Below are 16,986 nucleotides of genomic sequence, written 5' to 3' on the forward strand. Positions count from 1 at the left end.
AGGCTATGGTTTTTCCAGTGGTCATGTATGGATGTGAAAGTTGGACTGTGAAGAAAGCTGAATGCCGAAGAATTGATGCTTTTGAACTGTTGTGCTGGAGAAGACTCTTGAAAGTCCCTTGGACTGCAAGGAGATCCAACCAGTCCATTCTGAAGGAGATCAGCCCTGGGATTTCTTTGAAAGGAATGATGCTAGGAATGAAACTCCAGTACTTTGGCCACCTTATGTGAAGAGTTGACTCATTGGAAAAGACCCTGATGCTGGGAGGGATTGGGGGCAGGAGGAAAAGGGAACGACAGAGGATGAGATGGCTGGATGGCATCACTGACTCGATGGACATGAGTCTGAGTGAACTCCGGGAGTTGGTGATGGACAGGGAGGCCTGGCATGCTGCGATTCATGGGGTCGCAAAGAGTTGGACACGACTGAGTGACTGAACTGAACTGAACTGAATCCCATACAAATCCAATTTGGTTATATGGAGACTATATAAATATGGGAAATGCAAAGTTATTCTGTTTCATTTAAAGCTGGGAATTACCAGTCATGTCCTGGAGAGTTGGTATGAACAGTGTCAGGTAAACAGAAAGTTCTAAATGGAAAAGTCTCTAGCTTGTTTGTGTGTCTTAATTTTTTTTATTCATTTTTTTAAATTTATTTATTTTAGTTGGAGGCTAATTACTTTACAATATTTATTGGTTTTTGCCATATAGTGACATGAATCAGCCATGGGTGTACACGTGTTCCCCATCCTGAACCTCCTCCTACCTCCCTCCCCATCCCATCCCTCTGGGTCATCCCAATGCCCCCTGCCCTGAGCTCCCTGTCTCATGCATCGAACCTGGACTGGTGATCTGTTTCACATATGATAATATACATGTTTCAATGCTATTCTCTCAAATCATCCCACCCTCACCTTCTATTTAAATACTGAAAGATAGCTTTCATCTCCATTTTACTTATTATAAACATTCAGCCATGTTACCCAAGCACTGTAATTTGTATTTTATTTTCTATAAATGGTTTTGTTTCTTTGTTAAGATGAAAAACATTTCTTTGGTATATATTTGCAATATAAAAATATCTTAGAGTTTCTATTCACAAAGTATTTGATAACATCAATATTATGAATCAGTATAAAATTTTAAGTCCCCCAGGTCTTAAGCTGAATTTTCTCTTTTTTTTTTTCTATTTAATTAGCTACGTAAAGTATCATAATTTGAGAAACTGAATGAAAAAACATTTCTATTGAAAAAGAGAAATGTCACATTTCACCTGGTTTGATAGTTGATTTAATGGAGTTTGAGTTTTACTGAAATAGAAAAAAGTAAGCGAGTTAAACTTTTAAAAATTTGTCAGTGCCGGTTATCTGTCAAGGAGATTGGTAGGGCAACTTTTCCACCTTCAGGCAGATTTATGACAAAAACTAAGCAGAAATTTGTAATTGTTCCATTCAAATTATTTCTACAAAATATGATTAACTAGCTTACCCGGAAAATAAATGCATATTTTATCCCATTTTTACAGATGCAAAAGTTTTATCCTGCCTTCAATAATTCTGTGAGAAAGTGTTTGTTTTGTTTTTAGGTGATTCAGGAGAATTTATTTATTTATTTACTTATTTTAATTGGAGGCTAATTACTTTACAATATTGTAGTAGTTTTTGCCCTACATTGATATGAATCAGCCATGGGTATACACGTGTTCCCCATCCTGAACCCCCCTCCCACCTCCCTCCCCATCCCATCCCTCAGGGTCATCCCAGCGCACCAGCCCTGAGCGCCCTGCCTCATGCATCGAACCTGGACTGGCAATCCATTTCACATATGATAATATACAGGCTTCAAAGCTATTCTCTCACATCATCCCACCCTCACTTTCTCCCACAGAGTGTTATTTTTTACATGTCAAAATATTGTTTTATTCTGTTCTCTAGGAATATGGAAGATACGTAAGAGTTGAAAATATTACAAGAGAGCTTAAGAGTTTTGTTTGCAGCACACTAGTTCCCCTGAAGAGTACCAGTTGGAATCCAGAGCAAAATGAATTGTTGGTTATTGCTGCCTTTTATGTTGGGAATTCCTCTCCTATGGCCATGCATTATAGCAGCAGAAAACTCTAAAACAGAGGAGGTGAGGCACCCAGCGGGATCTCATTTGAGAATCAGGCGTGGCTGGATGTGGAACCAGTTTTTTGTACCAGAGGAAATGAATAAGACCAGACATCACATTGGCCAGGTACTGATTTTCTGAAAGTGCTACTGGAAATAACCTTGTAAATGTAATCGAATGAGTTGAGGAGGCTTCAGTATTTGATGAATTTTTCATTTTCTCAGTGGAACTATTAGAAAGGCTCAAACAACAGCATAACTGATTGTTTCATATTTGCAAACGCCTGAAATATTCTCAAAACTTGAAGAAGAAGGAAAGCTCTGCCTTTCAAATTTCACTTTAGTCTCTCATGTGAAAATGCAGCATTTATCAACATCTGGAAATCTGATGGTGTTATTTTTGGTAATGGATCAAAGCAACAGTAATGTTTACCAACAGTATTTAGCCGAATTTTCCATTATGCTAAGTGGGTGTTGATTTACCGCTCATTAATTTTTAATGAAATAGATTAATACCAAATCCTTTTACAGTCATGTAGCTTCAAGAACCTACACACTTCATTTGATTAGTGAAGTTGAAGTAAAATGAATAATTATTTCACTTCTCTCTATAAAAACATTTTAAGAAAATGTCCTTAATGACACAAAACATTTCCTATTCATGTTTTCAGTTTTTATTCTTATTTGATTTTCTTTAAACAGAGGTAATTATAATATCATGTCCTTCTTCTCTGTAAGGCTCTGTCTCTGGATGAATGAACTCAAATAAGTTTAACCGCTAATTAACTAGCACTAAAATTTAATTGGGCCCAAAGGGTGAGGCACTCAAAATTCATTAACTCCCTCCTTCTAGCCCTTTCAGGAGAACTCCTGTGTTAGCGTGTTGTCTGGATTCCGCATGAGTTCATCTATCCCATCAGCCAAATATATGAGTACATTCAACCAATGACCTCGGTTAGGATTTTAGGCCAATTTCAGTCATTGGTGTGTGTGTGTGTGTATCTGGTATAAGTAATATTTCTCATGCCTTTTTTGACTTTTAGTGGTAAGGCTCTAAGGGAAGTGCAACAGTGCAATCAGAATGAGGACTAGTTGATGTGATTAATTCACATTTTCTTGTTTCTTTTTTTGCTTCTGCTCACTACAGATAACTTTTATTTCCTCCTTTCATATAGCATTTAGCTTTGTTTTTCATTCTGTAAAAATATTTATGAAAGTATTCTAACAGATATCTTTCCTCTAAACAACCTCATTGGGCTTAAACAGCATACAGGTAACTATTTAAAAGAGAGTAATAGTGAATATTTACATGTTGTAGTGACAGAGCTGGTAAAAAGACAATGTAGCTGATATGTCCAAAATCACTTTGTTTTTGATCAATTTGTTAAAAGGAGTTAAAATTTGGAAGCACAATTAAGTAAAGATTTCATCATATTGATTTGCCAAATTGATAGTAAATACATAATTGAAAAAATGGTTTTGAATGGAAATATAGAAAATGTATAATCATGAAATTGAAATGTGTTTAACATGCATTTTGTGACATAAATAGGAAGATGTTGAAATTATGGTTTTTTAAATTAAATCTGAATCCTAAAAAGATCAAGCTCACTGATCTATGACAATTAAACTGAATATACTAGAAATGCATTTATTCATAACTAAATCTGACTTTCCTTCATCCTGATATTCAAAGTATATTGAAATGATATTGGAAACCAGGGGCTGTGATTCTTCTCACTTCTAATACTTATTTTAGAAAATACATTTGTTTCCTTAATTTCTTATCATTAGGGCATGTGGACTTCACTTTTATGAATAATAAAGGACTTTAAAATTTAAAAGCTGTAATTGTTTTTTCATTATTTCCAATTTGTTTCTTTTATTGTAAAACAATGATTCAAGACAGCATTATAATATTAAATTGTTCATTTTGATATCTTGAGATATTCTCCCCACATAGAAAAATGTATTAATTAGTCCAGAATAATGACACATTGTACCTTGAGCTGTCAGAAAAATTATGAAATTAAGCTTGTGTCTATTGGTTAACCATATAAATTTTCAGAGAAGCTCTTACTTTGAAGAAGGGCATATTCATAAATAGTGCTCCCCAGCTGGCACAGTGGTAAAGAACCCCCCTGACAATGCAGGAGATGTGAGTTCGATCCCTGGGTCAGGAAGATCCCCTGGAGGAGGAAATAGCAAACCACACCAGTATACTTGCCTGGAAAATTCCATATACAGAGGAGAACATGCACACACCAGTATTCTTGCCTGGAATAAGATAGACAGAGGAACCTGGTGGGCTATATTCCATGAGGTCACAAGGAGTCATACATGACTGAGCACACACACACACATTCATAAATTGAAATATGAATAAAGAAAACCATGGATTCACGATAATTAGGAGGTTCCTGTCTAATGCTTCTTCTCTTAATGTAAAATAAGTTAGATATGAAAAATCATGTAGTATTATCTATATAATAACCCTTTTTAATATATAAAATTCAAAATTCCATTAACACTATGATGAATAAGCTATTTAGTGAGAGCCAAAAAAAAAGTATATTTGAGAATTAAGTGGACTATATTGGAAAGAAAGAATTAGATCTAATCTGGCTTAAATTTGAGGACTAAAAGACCATGTTACATAGTGATTTGTAAGAGGGGAGGGGCTGTGTAGGCGAGGGTCTAGGGTCAAACAGGGCTTTGGTCCAAATCATAATTCGACACCCAAACCATACAACTCTGTGAAAGTTTTTATATTTTTAAATCTCACTTCTCTTCTCTATTCAAAGCATTTATTAAATCAACAATATGTATTTCACAATATTAGTATGAGGATTAATTGAAAAAACTAATATAAAGCAATTTTCAGATTTTATGGATGATTGAGATTATTATCATAGTCTCAACATGCTCCCTAATTTTCTTACTAATATTTCCATGTCTTCTATGTGTTTTTAGCCTAGAGATAGAACATCACTATTTAAATTTATGTAAGTCATTATCTCTTTAACTGTCTCTAGATCCCGATCTAATATAAATATTTGAGATTATGGTTTTAATGACTAAAAATGTAATCATCTGAGTAAACATGAACCGACTGTGTTGTGCATAATGTATAAAAGAGACTTTGTTTTTCAATCATTATAGTTTCTAATTGGAATCATCTATTTAGACTAATAAAATTTGTATACTGCTTTACAGTGAAATTTCTTGGTGATAGATTTTAATCTTAAATTTAACATTTCACCTCATTTAATACAATATGGGAATTATATGAAGTTGTTAGTTTGGAGAATAATTAACAAACGTGAAAATGAAACAGTTAAAATATATCTATTTTAACATATCTAGATAGTAAATTATCTCTCTTTGCACTTGCAGCTAAGATCTGATTTAGACAATGGAAACAACTCTTTCCAGTACAAGCTTTTGGGAGTTGGAGCTGAAAGTCTTTTTGTTATTGATGAAAGAACAGGTGACATTTATGCTGTACAGAAGCTTGATAGAGAGGAACGGTCCCTCTACACTCTCAGAGCCCAGGTAATCGACACCACTACTGGAAGGGCTGTGGAACCTGAGTCTGAGTTTGTCATCAGAGTGTCGGATATCAATGACAATGAACCAAAATTCCTAGATGAACCTTATGAGGCCATTGTACCAGAGATGTCTCCAGAAGGTATTGCATATTAATTTACATCAAAGATGTACCTGTTAACAATGAAAACAGATTTAAAATTTCAAGCATATGTTTTGAACATGAATTATTTAAAGTTCTACCTGGGTACTTCCTTCTGCAAATCTGTTAAGTAAAATACTTGAAAAATTTGACTATACAGTAACATTTTATAAGCAATGATACTATTTATTATTAGGTAATTTGTCTTGTTAAAATATAATTTCAGTCTTCAATAAAGAATGGTTAAACATGTTTCAGTGATACATGAAATTCTTTAACTTGTTCACTTATTACTTTCTTCAATATAAGAATTTACTTTCCAAAATAAACTATATTTTTGAATCTCAAAAAAACATATAAGATCATCTCCATTTAAAAATAGGAGAAACCATTTTATAAGACAAAAAAATCTATATTTCATCCAAACAAGGGATCATGAAAACGACAAACAAAACAGTTGAAGATCTTTGTGTAGCCTCATCCATTTTTAATTTCTTTTTCAAACCCAATATCACTTTAATAAATACTTTAAGTATAAATACTTGTAAAGGAAAATGCTTTCCATGAGATATAATAATTGACTACCTTGGAAATCAGACTTGTTTCCAAATGGGGAAAATTATCATACAATCATACAAAATTTATCCACTCTTTCTTTGTCAGAAAATTGTAACAAAACAACAAATAGTATATAAATTTTACTTCATAAAATGTATTTAATTGTGATAAACTTGAATTTATGTGTGATTCAATAAAGATGATTTTTAAAATTATGCTAAGGTGCTTTAAAACTGCCTTATCTGAACATTAGATTCATTATCCAGCATGTCTAAAAATGTAAATTCCATATATACTTTCCTGATTCTTCACTCTTTAACAACTAGCAATTTAAAGACCCATTTCTACATGTATTCAGAACATAGATTTTTAACACCAGCATAAACAAATTTAGCTGTGTAATATATATCAAGGCCAATTATCCTTAGATATAAATGATGAATTAATATTGTCCTGTCTGATCACTAGGCAGTGATATATTTCTTTTTCTCCTTCCATCCTTCTCATCCTCCTCCTCCTTCTCCTCCTAGCTCTTTTCTTTTCCTTCTTCAGCAAACATATGTTATAGATCAAACATGTTCTAGGAATTTTTTGTGAGACTAGGGATTTGATTGTAAAGGAAACATATGAAATAATTGCTAGTTAACAGAGCTTATATTTTAATGATAGCGTACAAACTGTAAGCAACTATTTTAAAGAAGCCAGGTAATATTTGACCTTATATGCTATTAAACTGTTAAGTATGAGCAAAATACGATGATGGCTAATTGACTGGACAAAGAGGGGTCATTGAGGAGGTAATATTTAAAGAAAGTGATCCAAAGAGGCCAGCCATGCCATGTTCTGGGAAAAAAATTCCCATGGCACAGTGAGGAGAGCTGCAGAGGGCATGGCAATGGATAAGATCTCCTTGGTGAAGAATGTAGGTGGGGAAAAGGAAAAGATACAGGGTGACCGAACTGCTAGATATAAAGGAGTTGACTGGTGAAGGAGAATCAGTGGAATTAGACAGTCATGTAAGAAAAGAAAGACATGAGAAGCGATGTTGCAAAAGAAGAGATCCTCCAGCTGCATGGAAGCTGCTGTGAGGCTGAATAAAATCAACAGAGAAGAGGGATTTTTTTTCAAGCATTTGAACACATTTACAGGTAAGTTTACATACACAAAATAAGTTTTTGCAAGACGATATGTCTGATAAAGTGGGCAAAGTCAAATATCATCTTAAGTTTTATTTTCATAAAGTCCTTTGCAAAGACTACCTTTAAGATTAAGAGGCTGTTCAGAACACAAAGTTGATTTAAATTTTCCATATTGGAGAAAATCTCTAAAGGATAATATAGGAAAACAACATCAACTATCAATGTAATGGATAGAATGCAGACTTACTATATTACATATTTTATTGTTATAAACTGTGCTTCCCAGGTGGCAGAGTGGTAAAGAACCTTCCTGCCAATGCTGGGGACATAAGAGACACAGGTTATTATATTACATGCTACGTTGTAAATTTATTAAAGGAAGAAGTAAACTGAGAAATTGCTCTTATTAAAATCTAAGAAAATGATATTTTATAATTATACTTTATTCGCATAACAGGATAGATAAAAATCAATTTAAGAGTGCTTTAGACTTCAAGAGTCCAATCATTGGCTCTTTGCATTTGCAAATAGTTTGGTCATCTGTGATCAAGCTGTGATGACAACTCAGAAATTCAGTGACCTTTAGCTCTTTCAGTCACCAAGTGAAGGCTTTCCCTCGCTCTGGTATACATTCCTTGCTAATTGAACTTTAAGAAGTTATTCAATTTAATTTTTTAAGAGTTGCCACAAATTACCCAATTCTAATGACAGGATGGTGTCATAAGATGGAAGAATAGGAATTAAGGGTGAGAGAATTCAGTGTACACATATACAGGTTTTGGGTTATTGCTCCCTCCCTTAGCACAAAATTTTCATGATCATTCTGCATTGTCACAGTGGTTCTAAGCAGGGTGATCAGCTCTCCAGTTCTACCGAGGACCGCCCTACTCAAACCTATATATATATTTACAACTTGTACTAGAAGCATTTGTCATTGATTTTTAATTTTTGAAAAAATATTAATTCTTGCATTACAATAAGCCAGAGTGAATTTTGTAGACATCTGTTGTTTTACTTCCAGTTTCTTTCACAATGTGTGAGACACATGGGCCCTGAATGCAGTTCTTTTTAAGACATGATTAAATCTGAATGGGGGCTATATGATAAAATACAGTTAATCTGAGAAACTGATCAAATGATGCAAATGTGGATGAAGGGTATCCTGATATACTTCAGGTTAAAATAGTCTGCACAAGATATCTTTCATTAATGTACATATAGATCATTTATTCTTTAGAAATATATTTATTTCTAATATAATTTAATTTTTGACCTATTAATGTTGTAGAGTCAACCTTATCAGTTTTAGTGAGAGTACATTAAAATGATCAATAGAATAAATAGAGGCTAAACAGGTTAGATTATATATAATGACATATACCATGCTTCATACACTGATTGACTAATACAAATTAAAGATGATACTCAACCACCAAGTGTCTGTTATCTATCTTTACTGGTATTAAAAGGAAAGGGACACTTGAAACAATCATTGATTGTTTCCATGAAAGACACATCATTGGCCTCGTGGTGATTTTGTCAACATTCTATGTACTGTATAACATTCCTAACTGCAAGCTCTTCATGACCCAGAAAACCACGATGGTGTGATCACTCAACTAGAGCCAGACATCCTGGAATACAAAGTCAAGTGGGCCTTAGGAAGCATCACTAGTAACAAAGCTAGTGGAGGTGATGGAATTCCAGTTGAGCTATTTCAAAACCTAAAAGATGATGCTGTGAAAGCACTGCACTCAATAAGCCAGCAAATCTGGAAAATGTACCAGTGGCCACAGGACTGGAAAATGTCAGTTTTCACTCCAATCCCAAAGAAAGGTAATGCCAAAGAATGTTCAAACCACTACACAATTGCACTCATCTCATTCGCTAGCAAAGTAATACTCAAAATTCTCCAAGCCAGGATACAACAGAATGTGAGCCAGGAGCTTCCAGATGTTCAAGCTGGATTTAGAAAAGGCAGTGGAACCAGAGATCAAATTGCCAACATCTGCTGGATCATCAAAAAAGCAAGAGAGTTCCAGAAAAACATCTGCTTTTGCTTTATTGACTACAGCAAAACGTCTGACTGTGTGAATCACAACAAACTGTGGAAAATTCTTCAGGAGATGGGAATGCCAGACCACCTCACCTGCCTCCTGAGAAATCTGTATGCAGGTCAAGAAGCAACAGTTAAAACTGAACATGGAACAATAGACTGGTTCCAAATAGGGAAAGGAGTACGTCAAGGCTGTATATTTTTCCCCTGCTTATTTAAATTATATGCAGAGTACATCATGCAAAATACTGGGCTGGATGAAGCACAAGCTAGAATCAGGATTGCCAGGAGAAATACCAATAACCTCATATATGCAGATGATACCAGCCTTATGGCAGAAAGTGAAGAAGAACTAAAGAGCCTCTTGCTGAAAGTGAAAGAGGAGGGTGAAAAGTTGGCTTAAAACTTAACATTCAGAAAACTAAGATCATGGCATGCAGTCCCATCGGGGAAACAATGGAAACAGTAACAAACTGTATTTTGGGGGGCTCCAAAATCACTGCAGGGTGACAATATACAGCCTTGACGAACTCCTTTTCCTATTTGAAACCAGTCTGTTGTTCCATGTCCAGTTCTAACTGTTGCTTCCTGACCTGCATACAAATTTCTCAAGAGGCAGATCAGGTGGTCTGGTATTCCCATCTCTTTCAGAATTTTCCACAGTTTATTGTGATCCACACAGTCAAAGGCTTTGGCATAGTCAATAAAGCAGAAATAGATATTTTTCTGGAACTCTCTTGCTTTTTCCATGATCCAGCGGATGTTGGCAATCTGCTCTCTGGTTCCTCTGCCTTTTCTAAAACCAGCTTGAACATCTGGAATTTCAGGGTTCATGTATTGCTGAAGCCTGGCTTGGAGAATTTTGAACATTCCTTTACTAGCATGTGAGATGAGTGCAATTGTGCAGTAGTTTGAGCATTCTTTGGCATTGCCTTTCTTTGGGATTGGAATGAAGACTGACCTTTTCCAGTCCTGTGGCCACTGCTGAGTTTTCCAAATTTGCTGGCATATTGAGTGCAGCACTTTCACAGCATCATCTTTCAGGATTTGAAATAGCTCAACTGGAATTCCATCACCTCCACTACCTTTGTTCGTAGTGATGCTTTCTAAGGCCCACTTGACTTCACATTCCAGGATGTCTGGCTCTAGGTGAGTGATCACACCATCGTGATTATCTTGGCCGTGAAGATCTTTTTTGTACAATTCTTCTGTGTATTCTTGCCACCTCTTCTTAATATCTTCTGCTTCTGTTAAATATCTTCTGCTTCTGCTTCGGTTAAAAAGCCTCTTGATGAAAGTGAAAGTGGAGAGTGAAAAAGTTGTCTTAAAGCTCAACATTCAGAAAACGAAGATCATGGCATCTGGTCCTATCACTTCATGGGAAATAGATGGGGAAACAGTGGAAACAGTGTCAGACTTTATTTTTGGGGCTCCAAAATCACTGCAGATGGTGACTGCAGCCATGAAATTAAAAGATGCTTACTTCTTGAAAGAAAAGTTATGACCAACCTAGACAGCATATTAAAAAGCAGAGACATCACTTTGCCGACAAAGGTCCATTTAGTCAAGGCTATGGTTTTTCCAGTAGTCATGTATGGATGTGAGAGTTGGACTGTAAAGAAAGCTGAGTGCTGAAGAATTGATGCTTTTGAACTGTGGTGTGGGAGAAGACTCTTGAGAGTCCCTTGGACTGCAAGGAGATCCAACCAGTCCATTCTGAAGGAGATCAGCCCTTGGATTTCTTTGGAAGGAATGATGCTAAAGCTGAAACTCCAGTACTTTGGCCACCTCATGAGAAGAGTTGACTCATTGGAAAAGACTCTGATGCTGGGAGGGATTGGGGGCAGGAGGAAAAGGGGATGACAGAGGATGAGATGGCTGTATGGCATCACTTACTCAATGGACGTGAGTTCGAGTGAACTCCGGGAGTTGGTGATGGACAGGGAGGCCTGGTGTGCTGCGATTCATGGGGTTGCAAAGAGTCGGACATGACTGAGCAACTGAAATGAACTGAAAATCACTGCAGATGGTGATTGCAGCCATGAAATTAAAAGACGCTTGCTCCTTGGAAGAAAAGTTATGACCAACCTAGACAGCATATTAAAAAGCAGAGACATCACTTTGCCAACAAAGATCTGTCAAGTCAAAGCTATGGTTTTTCCAGCAGTCATGTATGGATGTACGAGTTGGACTATAAAGAAAGCTGAGTGCCAAAGAATTGATACTTTTGAACTGTGATTTTGGAGAAGAGTCTTGAGAGTCCCTTGGACAGCAAGGAGATCCAACCAGCCAATTCTAAAGGAAATCAGTCTTGAATATTCATTGGAAGGACTGAGGCTGAAGCTGAAGCTCCAGTACTTTCGGCACCTGATGCGAAGTATGAACTCTTTGGAAAAGACCCTAATGCTGGGGAAGATTGAGGGCAGGAGGAGAAGGGGACAACAGAGGATGAGACAGTTGGATGGCATCATCGACGCGATGGGCATAAGTTTGAGTAGGCTCTGGGAGTTGGTGATGGACAGGAAAGCCTGGCGAGGTGCAGTCCATTGGGTCTCAAGAGTCGGACACGACTGAGTGACTGAACTGAACTTTGAGTCAATGTACAATTTCTCTTATACATGACAATTCCTCACAGAAAACATAAATGTACAAAATATTATCAAATGATTTGTATTTCTTAGTTGCTTCAATGGGAGAAAGCAATGGCACTCCACTCCAGTACTTTTGCCTGGAGAATTCCATGGACAGAGGAGCCTGGTAGGCTGTAGTCCATGGGATCGCTAAGAGTCGGACACAACTGAGCGACTTCGATTTCACTTTTCACTTTCATGCATTGGAGAAGGAAATGGCAACCCACTCCAATGTTCTTGCCTGGAGAATCCCAGGGATGGCGGAGCCTGGTAGGCTGCTGTCTATGGGGTCACACAGATCGGACATGACTGAAGCGACTTAGCAGCAGCAGCAGCAGCAGCAATTGCTTCAGTGCTTATTTATTATTACTGTTTATGTTACTTTACTATTTTTGAACATTTCTACAGTTTTTAAATTACTGATTAAGAATGTATACAGGCTTACTTCTCTCCACTGACTTTTTTAGAAAAAAACCTTTAGAAAATATTTAAAAGTTTTAAAGTTAATTAATCTGTATTTAATGAAATGTTATGTCAATAAAACTGAAACAGGAGAAAAGAAAGACAGAAACTGAAGAAAATAAAATCAGATAGTTAAAGTGATGTTAGAATTGACCATTCCTAAAGTCCTTCTAAGTTTTATAGCTGATATTTACAAATTATGAGTAAGAGTAAAGCAAGACTTTATGAAATTTATTTTAGAAGTTCTGCCTCAAATTTGTATCATCTTAATTTATTTTACATTTATTATTTTCATAGTAAAAACACAGAACATAGAGCTACAAAAATATGTGTTTTCAACAAGACTCATAATGCCAGATTCCATATTTACATAAAAATCATTAGAAAGCACAATTAAATAAAGATATTTAATTTAATCATTGATTTTAAACATACAAGTATTTATTTCCCATGAATTTTATTGATTGTTATTAAATTAGATTAAGAATGGTTACCTTATCAAGCTGGTAGATTTTACATTGCACTTTAAAAGAAAATTCATTAAAGTAGGCATTTTGTTAAGGGGAATGATGTTAGCCAAATAATTCTGCTTATTTTCAGCTTGACACTAGGTCAAGGTTATTTTAATAACATTTATTAATATTTTTAAATTCTATAATTTTTTGAAGAACTGGTTACAATATGGTTTTTGAAGAAAAACTGCTTTTAAATCTCCCATTGATTACTCCACTAATGGAGTATTATTTGAGTAATCCTTAATTATATATTTTATTAGGTTATTTAATATGTAGGTTGCATAAGATCTACACATTTAAAATTCTATATTGTATTTGGGAATAAGGGCTATTTTTTATAAGGTTATATTTTCTTATCTAAACAAAAGTATATTTGTTTGTTTCATAATTCAGAAAAAGGAGGGCAGGTCTTTCTTGCTAAAGAAAGAATCTTAGAGAACTAGGATCCATTTTTCAAAAAGATCAGAGTCTTAATTTCTTGTAACTATTTATGTTCTCTTCAGGAACATTAGTAATCCAGGTGACAGCAAGTGATGCTGATGATCCTTCAAGTGGCAATAATGCTCGTCTCGTGTACAGCTTACTACAAGGCCAACCATATTTCTCCATTGAACCAACAACAGGTATTCCTGGATGAAATAATGTGCAATTCAACATGATTCTAAGTTGGCAAACATCAGAGCAAAAATTCCCTGCCTACAAATGTGTTGTAAAGTGGACCAAATGTTTCCATAAACAAGGAGGTTGTAATGTAATCTTAAGCATTTAATTATTTTTATTTTTTAGCTGATTTTTCTAAGGTTGGGAGATTAGATTTTTCACATCCATACCACAAATGATTTGTGTATGGGCTATAGAGCATACCTAAGGATTATTACATTTTAAAAACATGGGAAAGAGACATTTACAAACAATTGACAAAAAAGTTGATACAAAGATAGCCTGCAAGCATATTAAAATTGTGCAAGCTTACTAGTCATCATGGAAATGCAAATTAAAATCACAGAGTTCCACCTGTACACCCAGCCAGAGTGAGGTTAATCCTGACTTTATGGCTGGGTGTGGAAACTTAAAAATAATAACTCTGTATTTTATGTACTTTTGATTTACATGAATATAGCATTTGATTTTTCTACCCTTGCTTCTTCAATTTCTGTTAATCAATTGAATACTTTATAAAATAAATAAAACAAAAATTTCTCTATATCTATTGAACATATAAGAATTAAATAACATTGGTCATTTAACAAGTATGATTTCTTTGGTCACTGCAAAGATTAAATACACATAAAGAAGCTTATAGTCTCTAAAGACGAAAAAAATAAATACCTAACTAACCACCCAAAAATGTGGCAAGTGCCAAAAGGAGTAAAATTCTATGGTTGTTAATGAGACAAGTATTATATCCATCTCGATGACATGAAAAGCTTTAAGCAATTAAAGCATGTGTTGGGTCTTTAAGCATTTTTTATTGATTCATTCATTTAGCAAATACTAAATGTCTCAGCTTTTATCAGTCAGGTCTCTTGTGAGAATCAGATTTTGAAAAGTATGATTTGAGTGACTATATTCTTAATTCTCCCAGAATAATACCTAGTTTTTATTATCCTGAATGTACAAGTTAAAGTTATTTTAATACATGCAATGAATAGATGCCTTAAGACATTAGGTTTTCATTCTTTTACATGATCTTGGTTGAGAAGGGTCGAATATGTAAGAGGTGTTGTGTTTACAACATACTATGTTTACAGCAGTACAACATTGCAATATTTAAAAAAAACAATAATAAAAAGGAAGCAACAGGAATTCTTATCTCTTGGAATTTAAATATAAATTTTAAACGTTGGCATATTAATAAATGCATGCATTCAGTTTGTGTATATCATGAAGTAAAATAAACAAGGTTCAATAGAAGAAAGTAAGCACTATTTCATATTGTCTGGCAAGGCAGAATGCACTGAAAACAGGATGCTGAGCTGAGCCTGCTCAGCACAATCAAAGTGAGGAGAGGAAGGCATTCCAGGTTATAGGAAGAATGTACAGGAAATCCCTGAGAAGGGGAACTGTTGAAGCTCTTAGACTACCCAGGCACCAGGGTGAGAAAACAGAAGAGGAGGAAAGCAGAAAGTGGGTTATCTGTGGAGGAGACGTGCGCTGGGTGGCACTCGATCTTCTTGGCCATTTCGAGCCTTGTCTTTCCCTCCTACTCCTCTCTGGCTTCTTAAATATTATATATTGAACAAATCTGCTAAAGCAATTAATTTCATTAGCGGAGGAGCAGTAGAGTGAGCAGCAAGGCAATTGAAAGCCAAAACACAGAAGAGGTAAGTTTTGGAGTGTGTAAGAGGATCTAGGAATATATTTAAATTTGTTCATTTTGAAGGTGAGAAGAAAAGAAAAGGAAGTAGGCAGAGTTAGTTGAAGCCTCCACACATGGGAAGTGAAGGTCTTTGTGTTCCTCTCAGTCTCTACACCTTTGGATATATAATTCAGAAGGTCTAATACTATTCACCGTTGCTAATAGCAAACACGATTCTCTGTTGAGTCACATCTAGGGAAGACGGTAGGAGCATCTGTTTCATATATTCTGTGGTTTCCATATTGATTACATATCAGATCAGATCAGTTGCTTAGTCGTGTCCGACTCTTTGTGACCCCATGAATCGCAGCACACCAGGCCTCCCTGTCCATATACTAGAATATAATTGTGAAACACCAGTCCACAGTTAAAATATCATGAGAGTGTGGTCCAATTTATCCTTCTTTTATTTTTGTTCAGGTATCACAGTTTTTAATAAATACCTTTGCCCAGAAGTTGTTGACATTTAGCCATTCCCTTTCTTATATTTGTATTATGTGTTCCCCAATCTTTAGGATTGCATTTCACCCTCCTATGCACCATCTTAAGTTTCTCCTAGGTTTCCTCAATGATGAATAACTTTTTATTGAATAATTTTATAGAAAGTGGACACCTAACACAACAATTTCATGGTCCAGTGTGGGTTTGAATATCTCTGTTGGTGGATTATGAGTAACTGTGAATCAAAAATCAGCCCTTCTTCACATGTTATGACTCAAAATAGATTTTAACATCACAGGTGCACAGTATTTTTTGCATAAATTTAGCATTTTAATTTACACATGTATCTATAGTAAATCAACTCCTTCCAAGTTTAGGGGAACAGATAATTGTAGCACCCTAGTATCAGGTCAGAAAAGAAAGCAGAAAAATAAGACTTTCTTCTTCTCTCCCTGTGGTTTATCTTAACATAGTATTTTATTAAGGATATACTACTATTAGTATTGTGATGACTAAACTCTAGGCAGAGTTGGTGAATAGTTTATTTTCTTATTTTAATCTCCAGGGCAGCATCTGGCATGTTGTAATGATTCAAAATGTGTCAAACAAATGATCTTATGTTCAAATTCTTAAGAAATTAACTAGGGAGAAGCCAGGGTTAATTATGAAATACTAATTGTATTTTGTTACATTTTTAAAGGAAAAATAAGAATATCTTCTAAAATGGATAGAGAACTGCAAGATGAGTACTGGGTGATTATTCAAGCCAAAGACATGATTGGTCTGCCTGGAGCACTGTCTGGAACAACAAGTGTATTAATCAAACTTTCTGATGTCAATGACAATAAACCCATATTTAAAGACAGTAAGTAAGAAGTACCCTAACAAATGATTTTTGAAAGTATGGGAAATAGCACAGACTAAGTCTTGATTTGGCAATGTATTAAAGCATCTGCTTTCAGATTTGGGATAGTGTCACTCTCTCCTCAAGAGTAATTTGTTGGCAATTTTTAATTTGTGCAATC

At 35.2% G+C, this 16,986-nt stretch overlaps 1 protein-coding gene across 1 annotated transcript in view; it reads left to right on the forward strand.

The window, feature by feature from the left end:
* Nucleotides 1–16,986, forward strand: part of CDH19 (cadherin 19) — an 80,887-nt gene that overhangs the window by 25,741 nt on the left and 38,160 nt on the right. Inside the window, exons 2-5 of the mRNA XM_061399564.1 lie at nucleotides 1,937–2,237; nucleotides 5,507–5,801; nucleotides 13,665–13,784; nucleotides 16,662–16,826. Of these exons, the coding sequence (XP_061255548.1) occupies nucleotides 2,043–2,237; nucleotides 5,507–5,801; nucleotides 13,665–13,784; nucleotides 16,662–16,826 (775 nt within the window). The 5' untranslated portion in view covers nucleotides 1,937–2,042. The remainder of the gene's footprint in view (nucleotides 1–1,936; nucleotides 2,238–5,506; nucleotides 5,802–13,664; nucleotides 13,785–16,661; nucleotides 16,827–16,986) is intronic.

This window comes from Bos javanicus, chromosome 24 (assembly GCF_032452875.1).
Source record: "Bos javanicus breed banteng chromosome 24, ARS-OSU_banteng_1.0, whole genome shotgun sequence".
NCBI classification, from domain to species: domain Eukaryota; kingdom Metazoa; phylum Chordata; class Mammalia; order Artiodactyla; family Bovidae; genus Bos; species Bos javanicus.